Source organism: Netta rufina (genome assembly GCF_964035555.1).
Source record: "Netta rufina genome assembly, chromosome: 6".
In the NCBI taxonomy this organism is placed as follows: domain Eukaryota; kingdom Metazoa; phylum Chordata; class Aves; order Anseriformes; family Anatidae; genus Netta; species Netta rufina.
Genome location: NC_140129.1, coordinates 40,211,698 through 40,229,002, shown reverse-complemented (window position 1 = coordinate 40,229,002; position 17,305 = coordinate 40,211,698). Strand labels below are relative to the sequence as shown.

The window sequence follows — 17,305 nt, the reverse complement described above, 5'->3', positions numbered from 1 at the left end:
TGTTTTACTCTAGATGTCATTTCAATCTTTATGCTAAGAAAAGAATGGCTTTGCTGGTGGAAGCTGCCAAAAAATTACCAATTTTTTTTAAAAGTTACTGATAATTTCACTTTGTAGTATTTCTGTTTAAGAAATCAAACATTCAGATTCACAGTTTTTCAAATAAAGTTTTCTTAAAATTTTCACTACATTTATGAAGTTTTGAGTCTTCATTTTGCAAAGTTAGTCTCTTCCAGAAGTTAAGAAATATCAAAGTATGTAATTGGTATTTCTTTTTCTAATAAAAAATAAAATTGTCATCTCTGTTCCCTATTACTGAACATGCATTTGGAAAGGCAGGGAGAGAGATCTTCCTTTAAGTGTCAGTGACACAGCTATATTAGTAACTTTTATTTTGTATGGAAAAAATACAGTAGCTGTGCAAAAATAGAACTACAGGACAAGAATAATATAAGACTTGTACAAAATGCCAAAGAAACAGTGAGCAATAAATAAACTAAAGCATAATAATGTGAACTTAGAACGTAATTTGTAAAAATGCATACGGGTGTTTACAATGTACATACAACACTGTACACAAACAAGACCTGAATGTGACAACCTCAAGTTGACCACTCCAACCAAAGTACAATCATAGGAATGTCACTGCAGCTGTATATTTTCAGAACTGTGCCAATATAAAACTTTATTTCCTCTGAAAAAATCTTCACAACTCCATCCAAAAGAGCAACTGCACATACACTTTTCCTTCAACTTTCATCTTCATTCCATCCATTTCTTGAGTGAGTTCACAACACTTACTAAAACATGTCATTGTTGTACCTCTTTACCTGACTAAACAAACAATATATAATTTTGCTGTAAAATAGCACCCAGAGGTGATTAAGTAAACTATATAAAGTGCGGTTATTGTTAACATGCCATAATATTGCGTTACTCAGTGCAATAACCAATATGGTCAAAGCCTCTCAATACACATGCAGATGTCACTGTTTAGTTTACTTGATTGCTTCTTGTTACTAAAAATAGCTATATTTACATGTCAAAACATGGCTGCTTTAAGCTTACTCATACACAAATTATTTATGCTTCCTAAATGTACATCATGCAACCCGAATTAGAGCCCACTAGAAAAGTGATAAAATACTATCTTTGATTTAAAAAACCCATACATATACAGATCTGAATGGTACGCAGCAGGTATTTTCTTAACACCATTCTGAGAAGCACTTAAGCATTATAGAGGCACAATTATGATGTAAGTGATGAGATGTAATGCAACTAAAAGCCAAGATTAAAGCCCTATGTAAAAGTAAAGTTGTATATTCAGGGTAAAGTGTAATGGAAATAATTTCTTTGCTTGAGGTCCTAGTTTGGCTGACTGATGATCCTAGGTGATACTTCCTACAGAATTTGCTATTCCAGTTACTATAACTGTTCTGTGATGGTATGAACAGCTTAAAGTGGTTGTACCCATGATATACTGGCCCACTTGGATATGTACTCAAACTTGAAAATGGTCAGCCAATTGCTATTTTGTATTGTCATAATACCCTATGATGTTATAAGCGAAGTTTTACAACTACATAATATACAACATAATATTTACACGTTTGATTCAATGAATGATCGCTTTGGTTTTGTAGAAGTGACATGACTTAGATGGCCTTCCTTATTGATGTGAGAGTGTTGGTGTGCTAGAGCATCTGGGTATAAATGCAAAACTTGCCTAGATGGTCTGTTGTCTTGACAGCAGGCAGATGTTTGGCACTTAACCTCCTCCGGTTCTTTAGCTTGCATACCATTCTGGTTGCTGTCGCCTGGGGCAATAACAGCAGAAGTTTTAGTTTGATAGTGTTTGACTGAGAACTGGTCAAAATTTGAGGACTGAATGCTCCCAGATGCAACGTTTGTTGGTAATCCATCTGATGCTTGAGAGTGCCATGGGCGACTTGATTGATTATTCTGCTGCTGAAACCTTGCAGTCTTATCCATAATGCCCATAAATGGAGTATTGCGAGGTCTGTATTCAGCAGCAGTACCCTGAACTTGATTAACTTTATTCTCCTTTATTCGAACATCTGGCCCTATCCCCTTAATACTATCTGAAAAACTGCTAGCTGAAGTTAAGCTGCTGGATGAGCTGGCAAGAAGCATACTGCCAGATGGAGAACAAGAAGAGACACCACTGGTTACAGGACTTTGCTGCAGTCTTGCTTCACTGGAAGTCATAGTAGGGGCTGTTGACATGTCAGTGGTTTTAGATTTACTTGCAAAAGAATGAGAAGAGAAATTCTCATTATGCTGTGAATGGGAACACTGGCTGGACATAAGCTTCTCATTGTACAGCTCAGAACTAGGACCTGTGGAAATACTTCCAGATGATGTGTTTGTTCCATCCAAATGCTGAATTTTAGAGTGGTGGACTGGCAAAGGACTTTGGGAGAGATGATGAAAATTTGATTGTGCTGTCTTTGTACTACATTGACTACTTCCCATTTTTGATCCAGGCTGGATGGAGCTCAGGTGCTGATTAGTTTTTACAATCTGTGCTTGTTTTGTTGGCTGCACGATCAAGCCTGGCTCTCTCAAATATTTATTGCCTGTTCTGCCTTGAGGGGACACAGGTCTAGCTTTCTGCTGAACACTGTCTTGAAGGGTTCTGGTGTATGATGCAGTAGCTAAGGAACGTTGCAGCCTTTGTGAAGACGAAACAGATTCATCAGGGTGTGGCAGCTCTTCCTCCCTTTCTTGAGGACCGAAGTTATTTGCACTTTGTATAAGCTCCTCCCCCTCATTATCAGAATTGTTAGTTTGCTGTACTGACTGTGGAGAATGGTGCTTCTGTTGCTGTGTTCTTTGGAACTGCTTGCATTCCTCTTCCACTCGAGCCAGGAGACGTTTTATTTCTTGATTACTAGGACACAGTTTTGTGGCTTCACGTAAATCAGCAAGAGCAGCAAGTAGCTTTCTACAGTAAAGAAATAAAACAACAACAACAACAACAAAAAAAAAAAACAAAAAACACACAAGATTTGTTAGTAAAAGCCTGGGATGAATTTGAGCCTCAGCATTAACCACTACTTATCCACCTCCACCACTTACAAAGTGATGTTCTGATTTGTCATCTCATGCTAGATATGGTGACAAGATAAAGATTGGATGTTATCCAACCCAGGAGAGTCTAAAGTAGAAGCACAGATCCAGACCTAAACCTTTCCCCTTGAATCCCAACAGTCTTCAGAAAAGTGAATCAAACAGGCACACCTCTCCCTAGGCTTTGCTATTTTTTTTGACTTTGGTATTTTTGCAATTTAGAAAGGTGGTTTCTCTTCTCTCCTGTTGTTTTTTTTTTTATCTTGACCTGCTAATGATTCAACAAATTCTATAAGAACACCTGGTTATTCTTGGTGATAAATAATGCAGTGCTGGAGTTTGGTGGTAGACTATTGACAACATTCTGCTGAGTAATGTGGAGGAGCAGTTCTAACCACTCTTACATTTTATATAGCTCACATCATTATCAATTTGTTACCTTCTACTTCCTGGACTGTCTAATAATTACCTAAATGAGTATTCAATACTGCTTTTTGGGCTTGGTCAGTTTTAGTTGATACAGATGGAAAATGCACAAAGAAAGTAACTTTTTGTAAATTCCAACCAGAACTAGTGGAAAACACAGCTATTGAAATTGTTACAATGTTAAAAAAATAAATAAATCTGGGTGGATAGATGAACAGAATCAAACATTACCGGCTGTTCCTCTTGGCTCTTGCTCTAGCATAATAAGCTTCATAAGACTTGGGTTTCAGGTCCAGTGCTTTGGTAGCAAACTCTTCAGCCATACCAAAGTCCTAAGAATTTAAACAAATGTACTCCTTATACATTGGCAATAAAAGAAAGCTGTATGCTCTTCATTCATGGTTCTGTTACAGAAGTGCAGATCCAGTATAGAAAGTCACCTTTCTTGGTTAAGAAGAACAGACATTTTCATAAAGACCAAAACCAGACCTCATCTTGGTAACCTCTTCTCTTATGTCCAAGTGAAACTGACTCCAAGGTAGCTAAAAAGCAGTGTTAATATAGATAAAATACAGCTATTTTCAACCCACAGATGTTAAAATGCTAGAAGAGACTGCATGTTTAACAGGATAAGTGAGTACCTCAGATAAAAAGGCTCTAAAAATGTATTTTTAAAAATGACTAGTTAAAAAACTATGAATATAGAAAAAAAAAAAACAAGGAAAATATGTTGTACTAGTCCAGGCTTGTTTGCTAAGGTATGTGACAGTTTTAGAGAAGAACTGTACTAGATCTAATATAATTGGTCTTAATTTAATAACAACAACATATAATAGTTCAGCTAAATTCATGATTAAAACAAAGACCGGAATTAACAAAGCAGGATTGAAGTTGGGACAAAGATGGCCATGGAAAAGATGAAAGCAGAAGCCAGTCTAATTTTAATACACATACACAGCATAAGGTCTTCATGATACCAAATGATACTGAGCATGACAGCGCAGGAAACTGGAAAAGATTATCATGAAAAAAAAATAATAATAAAAATCCCACATCCTGAGATATCCATGAGCAGGTTGCCCAGAGACGCTGTGGGTGCCCCATCCTTGGAGGTGTTCAAGGCGAGGCTGGATGGGGCCTTGGCCAACCTGATCTAGGGGGTGGCATCCCTGCCTATAGCAGAGGAATTGGAGTTATATATATATATATATATATATATATGAGTTATCCTTAAGGTCCTTTCCAACCCAAACCATGGTATGATGGTATCATGCAGGAGAGAGTAATATGATGAACTTAAGCTTTAGATGCAAGGTGATGCACTGTAGGATTAGCAATATATAATCATTTTATCATAATAAAATCAGTTTTTATCATAATAAAATCAGTTTATCATTTGAATACAATGAGAACCTCATTCCTTCCTTCCCTCCTTCCCTCCCTCCCTCTCACTGGCCACAGAGTCACTTTCAAGTACTGGTTTTATGAAACCGAGAAGTGCAGTCTGGTCTGGGAAGGCACCAGGGCATCACAAGATGGTAGTTGTACCAGAAAAGGCAAAGTGATAGTACTGCTGTGCAAGGCAGCAGCAGAACTGCCTATGTAGACTCCTGGACACCCATGTTCATATGTTCTTCACATTGAAACAGATGCCAAGAACAACTTAAATGACATTGGAAATGAGAAGTTAATGTTTCAAAAGAAGGCCTAGTGTAAAGTGTATTTAGAAAATTAAAAGTTTTTGCTCTGATGGTCATTCAAGTTCTTACCAGCCATCTGATACACTGATGAAGGCAGAAAAGAAACAGCCAGCACATAGAATAAAGCTGTAGTAGTAGGTTATGCTGTTTGATATCAAAGGGTGGTGGCCGTGACAGCATTTTCCATTTAGTCTTTTAAAAGTACTAAAAACATCCAGCAGTTTGTTATTCCAAAATAACTGATTACATAAGAATAGCTGTGATAGTTCCCACATGGCAACATGCATTCATCTTAGGAACTGTCCCCATCTGTTGACGCAACAAAGCCCCAAATCAGGATACAGTGAAAAGAATTCTAAAATAGCAAAAATACATGTACAGTGCTTGGACAACATACCAATGTTTAGTAAAGGAGAAATCCTAATATTTTGGCCATGTCCAAATCTTTCCCTTGACGATAATGCTTTGAAAGACTCTGCATGCCCTCCCCCTTTTCTGCCCTTTCAGCACATCAGGATAACCAAAAACCAACCACAGGAGTACAGTAGCATCAACATGTGACACAAACTGTCAATAATGGAATAGAACAGAGGTCTAGGATTCCCAGTGCAACAGATTAAAAGCAAGAGCTTACATTTGTTTTTCGTCGACATCGTGATAAATTTAAGTACAATGAAACTCTCAGCTCATTGAACGCTTTCATTTCTTCTCCAAAGCCTTCCCTCGGAAACTTCCTCAAAGCATACTGATAGCGCTGTGCTGCTTCCTTCATCTTACCTTTCTACAAATTTAGGGAAGAAGAGGCTTTTCAGAAACTCTCAATATTACAATAAAGAATATTACAGATTCAAATAAGTCTATTATCCTGTAGGCTAACAGGTATCTTACCTTCAAAGGTACCTGCTTGGATATAAATCACTAAAGTCATTTCAAGATCAGTGTAACCACATTTATATTTGACATCTACCAACTGGCGCACTTCAAGTAGAAAACACAGCCAGACATTTATATATATATATATATATATATAAAAATTATCATATTTTATATACAAATATTTATATATTATTCTTTTATATGTGTGTGTGTGTCTTATATGACTGGCTTATATAAACCAGACACTTATATATTAAAAAAAAAAATAAATATATATTATTACACTTACACACAAAGAGAGAACTTGAGAGTTAACTAGCGTTTGTCTTTCTTTCTAAAGTCATGCCTTTATGGTATTTCACCAAGACAGTACTTGCATTAATATATAATACTTATACCTGAAGAATTGTTCTGGTATATCTATAATACTGTATGATGAAGTTCTTAATTTTATTTATTTATTTGTTAAAGAGGGCAGTCAACCATAGTTTATTATAGCTCTAAGATGTTTCTAATAGATCATGTCTTTAATCAGGAATGGTGTAACCTTTAATCAGGTGGTGCTGCTGCAGTAGAAGCTCTGGTGAAAGGAGAATGGGGAGAGGGAGAAAGAGCCAGTACAACATTCACACGTGCAGTCCAGCTACTCCCAGCTTCGCTTAGGTGTCTCAGGCATGATTAATTGGATGGCTGAATGTATAAATTTAAAGCAATGAAGGATCAGTCTCCAACTTTTTAACAAAGGTTGAATAAGAAAGCTAAGCCATCCCTCAGGACTATTTGGATGATCCATGGTTGCATTATGTTCAGATTCTCCAAAAGATGCTTGGAGAACATCTCTACAACAAGCTGAAGATTTGACACAGTTCTGCTAAAACCACTGAAATCCTCCTAGTATGAAAAGATAGCAAATCTTTCAGCTGACAGATGAAGATTTTTTTTCTCTTAATGGATATTATAGGAGTTAGTTTATTTTCATAAACATTGTTTCTTTTCATTTAATTAAACATTCACAGTAGTCATAATTTACTGTTGAAACTGACATATAAAATATTTAAGATTTACCTTGCTTATGTTATTCAAACAGAAAGCTGAATAGTTACTGCATACTGTGAATACACTCAAATATGTGCTAGTCTACTGGATAGTTATCTTGCAGATACTTCGGCAAACAAATATATCAAAGGATATTTGAAAAAGTTTAATAAGCTAAATAACATACCATAGCTCTAGCAGGTCCAATCAAATGATTATAATAAAACTAAATGGTCTAAAAAAAGGTCTCAGCAGGGGATACAACCTCTTTTAAGAAATTGTAAAACATATTAGTACCAAGCCCTGCTGTGTTAATCTCTGGTCTCAAAGTCCAGGCTGAGTCCAACCTGCACAGCAATGTGAGGAGAAACTGAAACAAAACAAGTTGGTGCTGGTGACGCTGTGGGTGACACCTTCTCCTTTAACAACCCCATGAGTCATATTCAATACACCACTAGGTTAGTGTGGCACAGGAGAGGCCTCCCAGGGACAACAGAATCGCCTTTGCTGCATTAACTGTTATCCTTTAGGTTGAAAGATGTCCCAGCTTCTCATGAGACCCTGGTTGGAGTGCTGTGTTCAGCTGTGGGGCCCCCAGTGTAATAAGAAGGATGTGGAAGTATTAGAACGAGTCCAGAGGAGGACCACAAAGATGATCACGGGGCTGGAGCACCTCTCCTACACAGACAGGCTGAGAGAGTTGGGGTTCTTCAGCCTGGAGAAGAGAAGGCCGTGGGAACACCTTATAGTGGCCCTCCGGCACCTAAAAGGGGCCTACAGGAAATCTGGGGAGGGACCCTTTTTGTTGGGGACTGCAGTGATAGGACAAGAGGGAATGTAATTAAACTGAAAGAGGGTAGATTTAGATTAGATGTAAGGAGGAAATTCTTTGCTCTGTGGATGTAAACTGGAACTGGTTGCCCAGAGAAGCTGTGGATGTCCCATCCCTGGAGGTGTTCAAGGCCGAGTTGGATGGGGCTTTGGGCAACTGGGTCTAGTGGGAGGTGTCCCTGCCCATGGCAGGGGGTTGGAATTAGATGGTGTTTAAGGTCTCTTCCAACCCAAACCATTCCATAATTCTGTGATGATTTTTTTTTAAGGTACCTGCTTGTATGTAAAGCTCTAACCTCATTTCAGGACCAATAAACTTGACAAATCAACCAGATGTATTTTTAAGACAGAATTTGGATGAATCTAAGCAGGTCCACCCTGCTTCATGATAGTAAAGTCTCAAGGGTACCTCTCCTATATTATGCAAAGCTGTGCCATTCAGCCATTCAGATCAAAAATCAGAGATAAGGTGGCAGATGTTTGAAGATCCTTATTTAAAAAAAAAAAAAAAAAAAAAAGGAAAAAAAAAAGCAACTGCAAATTAAAAATCTTATAGCTAGAAAAGACTTTGAATGATGTGTGTATAAGTCATTCTGCTGTGTTGCACTAGTGAAATAAAGGAGGTGTATTGCAGAGTGTACAGAAACCAATTCCACTCTTCTGAGCAAGATATCACCACTAGTAAAGAGAATGTATCAAAAGAGCTGCCACTTTCCTCATTCTATATTTAAATAGCATACAAAAGAACATTAGCCTGAAGGATATGCCTGTACATTACTTAATTCAACTAGGCACTTTCAAATGAGCACCTTATATTCTGAGTTGCAACCAACTGACAAATGTCCACAGAGCAACTTGCTCAACTGAAAGAAAATATACTTACCCTTTAACCATTGTTGTTATTCTTTTAATTAACATACTAGTTTTAAATTATTATTCCTCAAGGTTTTCTTAAGGTTTCTTGATATTGTGAGAAACAAAGTTGTGTTTTGCAGTAGAACGTGCTTTTGCAGTGGAAAATTCCACTAACCTTGGACTTTGGCATATTTAAAAGTGATTGTGCAGGCATGACAGTAACATAGCAGCGGGAAGTATGTTAAGCAGATAAGGGGAGGGTCCCGCTGTCCCACAATAAAGAGGCTAGCTAAGAAAAACAGGATGAGCAGTGCAAAATCAGTAAAAACAAATCACAGGCCCCCTAGTCAAGAGAGAAGAAGGAAAAAAAAAAGAAAAGGAGAAATTAATGGTTAGTCGAATAAAATTGTACATATAGGGTATAGTAATAAGCATCAAGTGGTTTGTGAACCTGTAGTATTCAGCCAATGAGGAAAAAGTCTACCTACTTTGTACAGTATATTTCCTTCTTCCATCAGTTTCTGCAGCAGAATAAGGAGAATGTCGGGTTTTGAGGTGGCCATTGCCCATGCTGCATTTCCTGAAAGTTAAATTTTAAGGATCTCTGACAAAGGGGAAAAAAATTGTTTTTTATAACTATTTGCACTGGAAAGCCTAATCCTACTTTAGTGCATATCCCACTTTCATGAAACAACTATTACTATATTTTAAGTGTGTATGTTAAATATACATGTGCGCACATTCATATCCATACTTGTCCCCTACCACCCCACATAGATAGCAGACAAATATGAAAGGGTCCAATTCATTTTTCCCTTGCTCTAAAGCCAGTATAGGAAAGGATGAAAGTCCATGGTGAAGCACAGGCCTAGATAAGGATCTGCATTTAATCATATTTAGTAACCAAATAACGATTTAAGCATATAACAGATTTAGTAGTCATTACATGCACAGATGCACATGTACTTGCCCACTATAATACATGACACAGACATACCTTTTGTCTACTACTTGCAAAAATGTGTGATTCTAAAATATATTTAGAGAATGTTATTTAAATGTAAAACTTCTTCATCTAAACCATTAATAGTGGCAGAATTAAGGATCATTAATAGCATAATAATTCTTTTCTTGTTTAAGTATGTCATGACAGAGTAACCATGTAAAGACAGATTCCTCAGGCTCTCCATCATCATACGCTAAAGAAAGGAGTAGAATAAGATTTCTTTTATTTCCTCACTTCTGAAGTGGAGACTTGAGGACTTGAATGCCTACCTCTAAAACAAGGAAAGAAATTCATTTCTCTTGGGTGGGCATCTGCAAACCATACTACCTACAAAAATCTAGCACGCACTTCAATATTTATTTATTAAATCGACTTCACAGAAGTGACAGCAATTCTAGCAGAGCAGATAATCAGGTTTACTAACCTAATTTAGCTCCTTTTCTTAGGAGCATAACCACTACTGATGTATTACGACACCCAATAGCTCTGTCCAGTGGCCGCATGCCACTATGGTCAACATGCTCAATCATCGCTCCTCTCTCTACCAAATACTGCACCTGTAAAAAGAAATAAGACAAGCCTTGTAACATTATTCTTGGTAGGAGATGCAGAACAGTGAAATGTTTAATCTACCATCTAATCTTCCTTGAAGTATACTGAATATATCCTGAGTATGATAAAGCCACTTAAAATCCATTGAACTGAATCCATTGAAGACAACATGGCTATACTGTCAAACTACACCAAAGAGCAGCATTTTCCTAGTTAATGAATTAAAAAAAAACAAACAAACAAACAAAAAAAAAAAAAACACCCAAATTCTGACACATAAGTACCTGTGTCAAGAAAACAACACATGCTTGTTCTCTGCTTTGTTCATGTTCTGCTTGCTGATATGCAGACAGCTACTTAAGCAAAAAGGCAGTAAAGCTCAAATGAAAACAGTAGCAGTGCAGGACCTGTGGTTTCAGCCAACTACCAGAGTCTTCAAGCACTCTGTAAGACTACGATAACAAACATGAAGTGCAGTACCAGCATATGCTCCTAGTATAGGACAAAGTGCTGTTTAAATACAATAAAAAGAAAATACACAAACTATTCTTGTGTGAGATATTTAAAACATTCTAGTTAACATTTTAAATACAAGTTATGGTGCTGAGGGACCGCTTCTTGTTCTATACCAAGAAAAAAACAGAACATTTGTTATTTTCTTCATTTCTTAACCATTTATCCCAACAGTCCAGCACTGCAGTTTCCAACATAAACATAACAAACGTAAAATGCAGCATGGACAAAAAAGAAAGTTTAGGATACCAATATAAATGTCAGATACCATCAGCTTCCAAGTATCCAGAGCAATGGGGTAATTCTAGTAATTGTTCATCAGTAACAGCAATTAAAAGTGCAATATATAGGAAATTACAGCAATGACAGGTTTGATGTAAACAACAGTCCTTTTGTGTAACCACTGCTTACTTAAATATGATTGGCAGTAATCTAGCACAGAGAAAGATTTTAACAATCCTTCCCATTGACAGGCCCCCAAGACCAATAACCTGCTGGCCTTGTGCATAATCTCTGCCTTAGCACAAAGATCAGGTTGTTCAGCAATATGAAGCCTTGGCACAGCTTCTACTCCAGTGCGATAAACCACAGTAGGGTATGTACAGAGCTCTTGATACCCTTCATTTCCAAGCAGGAAGAAAAAAACCCTTCATATACCTGTGTTACTGAAGAACACTTGCAGGTGCAGGAAGAGTTCTGTGATGTGACTTCTGAAATTTGTTAAAGCTAGTTCAGAATCTAAGGACTTATTTATAATTTTAAGTTAACTCTAACAAAGGCAGAATGGAACTTAAAGCAAACTACACCATATGGTAGCATTTTCATTCGAGAACTGCTGTTATGAAACAGGATTTTGTGTATGCAAACTAGAAAAACAGATACTGGTGAGTTTGAGAAGCTACATATGCTATTGTTTCTAATCCCCTGGTAACTGTAGGATCTGTTTACAGTGCTTGTAGACTGAACGTGTTCTTCCATGTAGCATGCTGAAATTACAATCCTATCTGGACAGGATTCTGAACTGTGCTTTACTGCTGAGTTTTGAAGTATGAAAACAAAAATATACAATAACTTCCAAGGCTGTATTTTTAAAGATTTATGGGAATCACAAACTTACTGTATAATTTAGAGAAAAAATTGTGAGAAAGTTACAAGCCAGAAAAAGGAATTTCAGTTGTCCTTTTTCTGAAAAGACCTATGGAACAAACTAGTTCAGAATCAGAAAAACTGATTCAACATCTCAGGCTTTGTATTTCCACATTTATAGACTGGATAGTAATGTTGGAATGTGTTTAGTGCCATGACATTCCTAAGATGAAAACTGTATGGATTTCTAACAGTTCTCTCACTGTCACGCAACAGCTTGTAAGATAATTATCGCGAACAAGTAATACTGCATTATAATGGAGAAGTAGAACCTTTAATCCTTTCTGGCAATATTATTCTTCTTTCTGAGTCTCTCTTGGTGTCTCTGTTCCACTAAGGTAACCAACTGACTGGGATCCTGTCTGGTTACCTTGATTGATTAGCGAAGGCAGAAGAAAATTTTCCTCTCACATCGCATCCCCCAGCCATTTTATTTATTTATTTTTTAATTCCAGTTCATCCAACATAGAAATTATGCTACTTTTTATTAAGATTTAAAACATCATTTATACATGCGTAATGCTGGACTTTACATCACAAGTACCTTGGTACTAAAGCCTTATCTAGAAAATGCTCTTCAGAGTAAACACTCCTACTACAGTCAAGACATTAGTGGTACCACCATCTTAACTACTTGCGTAGGTTTCCTTTCTATTGTGGTTGGCAATTTTTAATTTTTTTAATTTTTATTTTTTAATTTTCTTTCATATTGTGAAAATTCAATACATGCTTAGTTTTTCTGCTATTAAGCTCTACTTACAATATCAGCATCTCCATAAAAAGCTGCCAGGTCTAAAGGTGTTCGTCCATTTTTGTCTGTCTGATCAGTTGCTGCACCTTTCTCAACTAAATACTGAACCACTTCCCTGTGGCCTTTTAGACATGCCCAGCTCAAAGCTGACAGTCCTTCTTTGTCCAGAGATGAAATTGCTGCACCTAAAAATGAAAATCAACTTTGTAATGAAGATGTCCTGTTTAATATGCAAAATTACTCAACTCATATAGATGCAGTTTCTGGAACAGCCATTGAGCATTGAAACAGTTATTTTCTACCTTCAGAAAGGAGAAATTCCACAGTGCTCAAATGTCCTTCACAAGAAGCCACCATAAGTGGAGTTCTGCCTTGTTTGTCACTTAAATTTACATCAGACCCATGTTTCAGAAGAAGTTTAGCAATCTGAAATAGGAGAAAAAAAACACTATTGAAAATAAATTGGTAAATTTAAATTTTTGCCATAATGAACTTCTACAGGAGAAGACTAAGGTGTTCTTTATAGCAATAATTTAGAAATCCCACTCAACTCTTAACTGTTTGCAAATCAGGACTTTCTGTTGATGGGAGTGGCAAGTATGAAGAAGGCTCTAAGGGTCTCTCCCCATTAAATACAGATGCAGTCTAGTGGATATGAAATTGTCTCTGTTCTTGGCCCACGAAATAAAGTGTTTTAAATTCCATATATTATTTTTAAGGAATATTACAATTAAGGTTGGCATACCGCTGATATATTCTTGAACTGGTAAATTAAAAAATAAACTTCTGAATATGTCCCTTAGAAGTTGATGCAAATGCACATTACAAAATTTACACTGACTTATTACAGGACTAGAAACAGGGGAAATCAAAGACAGTTTCCGTATCAGTACATTAGTTTGTGAAGATGCATCAGACCTGCCAGTGACCCTGCCGTACTGCACAGAAGAGTGGAGGAATGCCCCTCCTATTAGCTCTTGTCACAACCGCTCCATGTTCGAGAAGTAATTCGCACACTTCCAGTTTTCCTCTTCCTGCAGCAGCTGTCAGGGCTAAAGAAAGCATTTTCATCAACACCTCTTAGCTGTTTTAACAATTCCTTTGATACACGCACATTATATAAGTGTTAAGGAATCCCCAGTTTTTTTCAACTCAGCTGTTCCACAAGATATTTCATATCTACTCTCAGACTATAAATGTATTAGTCACAATCAGATTAAGTCAAAAAGCCAAAGACATTCTCTTAAATAAAAAGGTAATTCTCAAAGATAACAAATACAACATGTACATACCTTGTAGGTTAAAGGGATTCATTATGAAAATTTAGGATAGACAGGTAGGCTTCTCTTTAAGATTTAAGACAGTTATAGTTCCTTTTTCACTATTTTTTTCTTCAGGAGAGGAAAGCTGCTTCTTTTTCCCTCAGGCCCTTCCCAAAGGTGAAGATGATAACAGTTCTGGGATTTAGCAAAGGGACTGTAACTAACTAAAGCACTGTTTACTCAATACCAGGCAGTGATGTATTACCAAACAGCAGATATTTAGATTTATGCAGAAAATCTGTTACTCAGACAATTTAGCTTAATTCTGCACTAGTTAAAATTGTTTTCCCTGTTTTTCATCAGGAAAAATAGAGTAGGTAATCAATCAATACTTCTGCTTCCTACGTTAGTCCTTGCTTTAGGCTTCAAGGTATTACTGCACATTTTACAGCACACAAAAGACAAATGTTCTCATTTGCCTTTGAGACCTGTTTTTGAGCTGGACAGTGTATGTTAACAAGAATGATTCTGTTCTTGATCTCTTTATAAAGTGTAGTAGCCACACGATGCTTGATTTTTTTATCAGCCTCATCAGTAATGTTAACACTGTTTTGAAAATGGATTCATGTGCTAGCTTCTGCAAGAATCAGCAAAGGATTCACCTCTCCATTTTCTAAATCCTAAGACAGCATTTTTAAATAAAAAGGGGGTCAAATTCTGTATTTATTAGAAATCTTTTTTAGAATTTCTAAATATGGTAAATTAGATTTTAAAAATTCCAACAGATAATGAAAGTAAATGAAATTACCAACACTTCAAGTAGTAAATTCATTTATTTTTTTTAAGCAACAATAAAAAAAAAAAGAACAAAAACAGAAGTTGCTGATGCCCTATTCCTGGAAGTGTTCAAGGACATGTCTAGATTGGGCAACCTGATCTATTGGAAGGTGTCACTGCCCACAGCATGGAGGGTGAATCTTTATGGTTCTTTCCAACCCAAACCAATCTATGATTGTATGAATACCTAGCTCATCCATTCTTGACTCACTAATACAATCACTTAGGCTGGAAAAGACCTCTAAGATCATCTAGTCCAAACTTTAACCTAGCAATACCAAGTTCACCACTAAACCATGTCACTGTGTTCTACGTCTACATGTTTTTGGAAGACCTCCATGAATGGTGACAAACCACTTCTTTGGGCAGCCTGTTTCAATACTTCACAACCTTTTCAGTGAAGAAATATCTCCTAACATTCAACCCCAACCTTCCCTGGCACCACTTAAGGCCATTTCCCCTTGTCTTATCACTTGATGCTTGGGAGAAGAGACCAATCCAGCTTTTTAGCTTACAGTGTAACTAACATTAGAGCAACAATAGAACTACCCTATACTTTATTCAAGTGTAAGAAAACTAAAGAATTCTCACAGAGTGTTTAAAAGAACATCATGACTGAACCCTGCTCAGGAATTCTGACTATTCTACTAGAAGAAATCACCTAGTGGTACTCTACAAAAGCACGGCCCACTCTGCCCTAATAAAGAAGGAAAGAATTTAAATGAAGAGCTAAACAAGCAGCTGATGTAGAACAGAAGCTGTAAGAGCAGCCAATTAAGCTGAAAGAAAAAGAGTTTGACAAATTTTTGATCTGTAGCCAACAATGTCAGAGAGAAACTGTAATTAGTAGAAAAAAATGATGTTTTTGTGTCTGAAATAAGACAATTTGGAAAGCTATTTGGAAACAAGACTGTAAATTAGAGACAGCAGTTTGCAGAAACCAACAAGTGCAACAGAAAAATCATTAAACTGTACTTAATCGAGAACTAAAAACACCTTGTAGAGGTTAATCCTGGATTTTTTTTTTGAGTATCAGTGTGTTTCTGAAGTATTATTTTTTAAATAAGCTGACACATTAAATTTCATACAGTCTACAAAAAGAATGCTTTATAAATAAAACTTGTGTGTTTAACTGACTACCTTCAATGTTCTGTAGCATGACATTTGCATTGGCAATGCTTGTAGAAAGCTTTCTTTCATTTCCTTTGTAATTCCTTTACGTCAAGCTTGTATCATGACTTAGCATCACTGGACTGAAATATCCTTGCATGCAACAACTCCCCTCTGCAAGCCATCACTGTTTTACATTAAGAGCTCTATTTTAACTCGAAAATATTATGCTGTACTACACCTCTTCCCAAATTATTATGTTACATTTTATTCATATCTTCCCTATTATTCCTTTGATATACATACCCTATACACCCTGCCAATTATGCCAGCCTTATTCATCCACTTACTGAATTATCTTTTCATTCATGCTTTGTTTCTATGATACTTTTAATGACACGAGCTTTTCTCAGAATATATTTTTGTCATTTGTTTTTGGTGTAGTCTGTAATTTTCTACGGAACTTGCCTCAAACCTTTACTCCACACAGACATGCCCTTCAGTTGCACTAATGTGATAAAATACTGGGAATGGACACCATGATCTCTTGCTATTTTCTGCTCAGAAAGACTCACAATATGAAACATTATTGAAACAGGCTCTACAGTAAGCTGAAACAACTCAGGATTCAATCATGTAGATAACAGCACTACAAATACACGAACAGGAATTAAGCTATTCCTAAACATGTTACAACATGAAAGCTTTTTCAAGGTGTGATGGATTTTCCTCCTTTAAAACAGATACTCACAAAACACACTGCTCTTCACTCCATCTGCCATGTACTTCTAAAGTTTTGTCCCATCCAGTTCCATACCACAATAACATTTTATAAAATGAACAGCGAAAGAACCAAACAGTACAATCCATACGCAAGCTCGACCACACATGCAAAAATGCGAGATTCCAACAGCATATAAATTAGCACCCTTTTCACACAAATTTCTTACGTTCAGTAAGTGAAGAGTGATATTTCAAGTAAAGCTAATCCTGTGGCTATTTTGATTCTAAATGTTTTGTTTGGCCCAAACTTACTATTTTCTATCTCAGCATAGAAGTGACAAAGGGAATTGCTTGTAGTTGTTTGGACTCAGATCTTCACCTCCATCAAAAGTTAGGACTGCATAAGGAAGCACTAGCTTAATGAGTAAGGATTCCCAGTCCATTAAGAAAGAATCTGAATACAAAACTTTGAAAAGAAAATATTAAGGGAAGATGAATTTAGAAAGTCTTTAAGAAACTGTACTTTTTTTTTTTTTTTTTGGAACTCACTGTATTTGCATTTGGTATATGCATAAAAGCAAAGAAC

At 36.5% G+C, this 17,305-nt stretch overlaps 1 protein-coding gene across 4 annotated transcripts in view; it reads right to left on the bottom strand.

The window, feature by feature from the left end:
* Positions 1-1,596: 1,596 nt before the first annotated feature.
* Positions 1,597-17,305, bottom strand: part of TANC1 (tetratricopeptide repeat, ankyrin repeat and coiled-coil containing 1) — a gene marked incomplete at its 3' end in the record, with an annotated part of 96,495 nt that continues 80,786 nt past the window's right edge. For 3 of the 4 annotated variants that reach the window (XM_084289137.1, XM_084289136.1, XM_084289138.1), the window contains 8 exons: positions 13,706-13,839; positions 13,090-13,213; positions 12,797-12,972; positions 10,250-10,382; positions 9,308-9,399; positions 5,857-6,003; positions 3,754-3,854; positions 1,597-2,971 (listed from right to left, as the gene is read on the bottom strand). In XM_084289137.1, the coding sequence (XP_084145263.1) occupies positions 1,606-2,971; positions 3,754-3,854; positions 5,857-6,003; positions 9,308-9,399; positions 10,250-10,382; positions 12,797-12,972; positions 13,090-13,213; positions 13,706-13,839 (2,273 nt within the window). Of the gene's footprint in view, positions 2,972-3,749; positions 3,855-5,856; positions 6,004-9,307; positions 9,400-10,249; positions 10,383-12,796; positions 12,973-13,089; positions 13,214-13,705; positions 13,840-17,305 lie in introns of those variants that run through there. The other variant, XM_084289139.1, reaches the window with a different exon arrangement.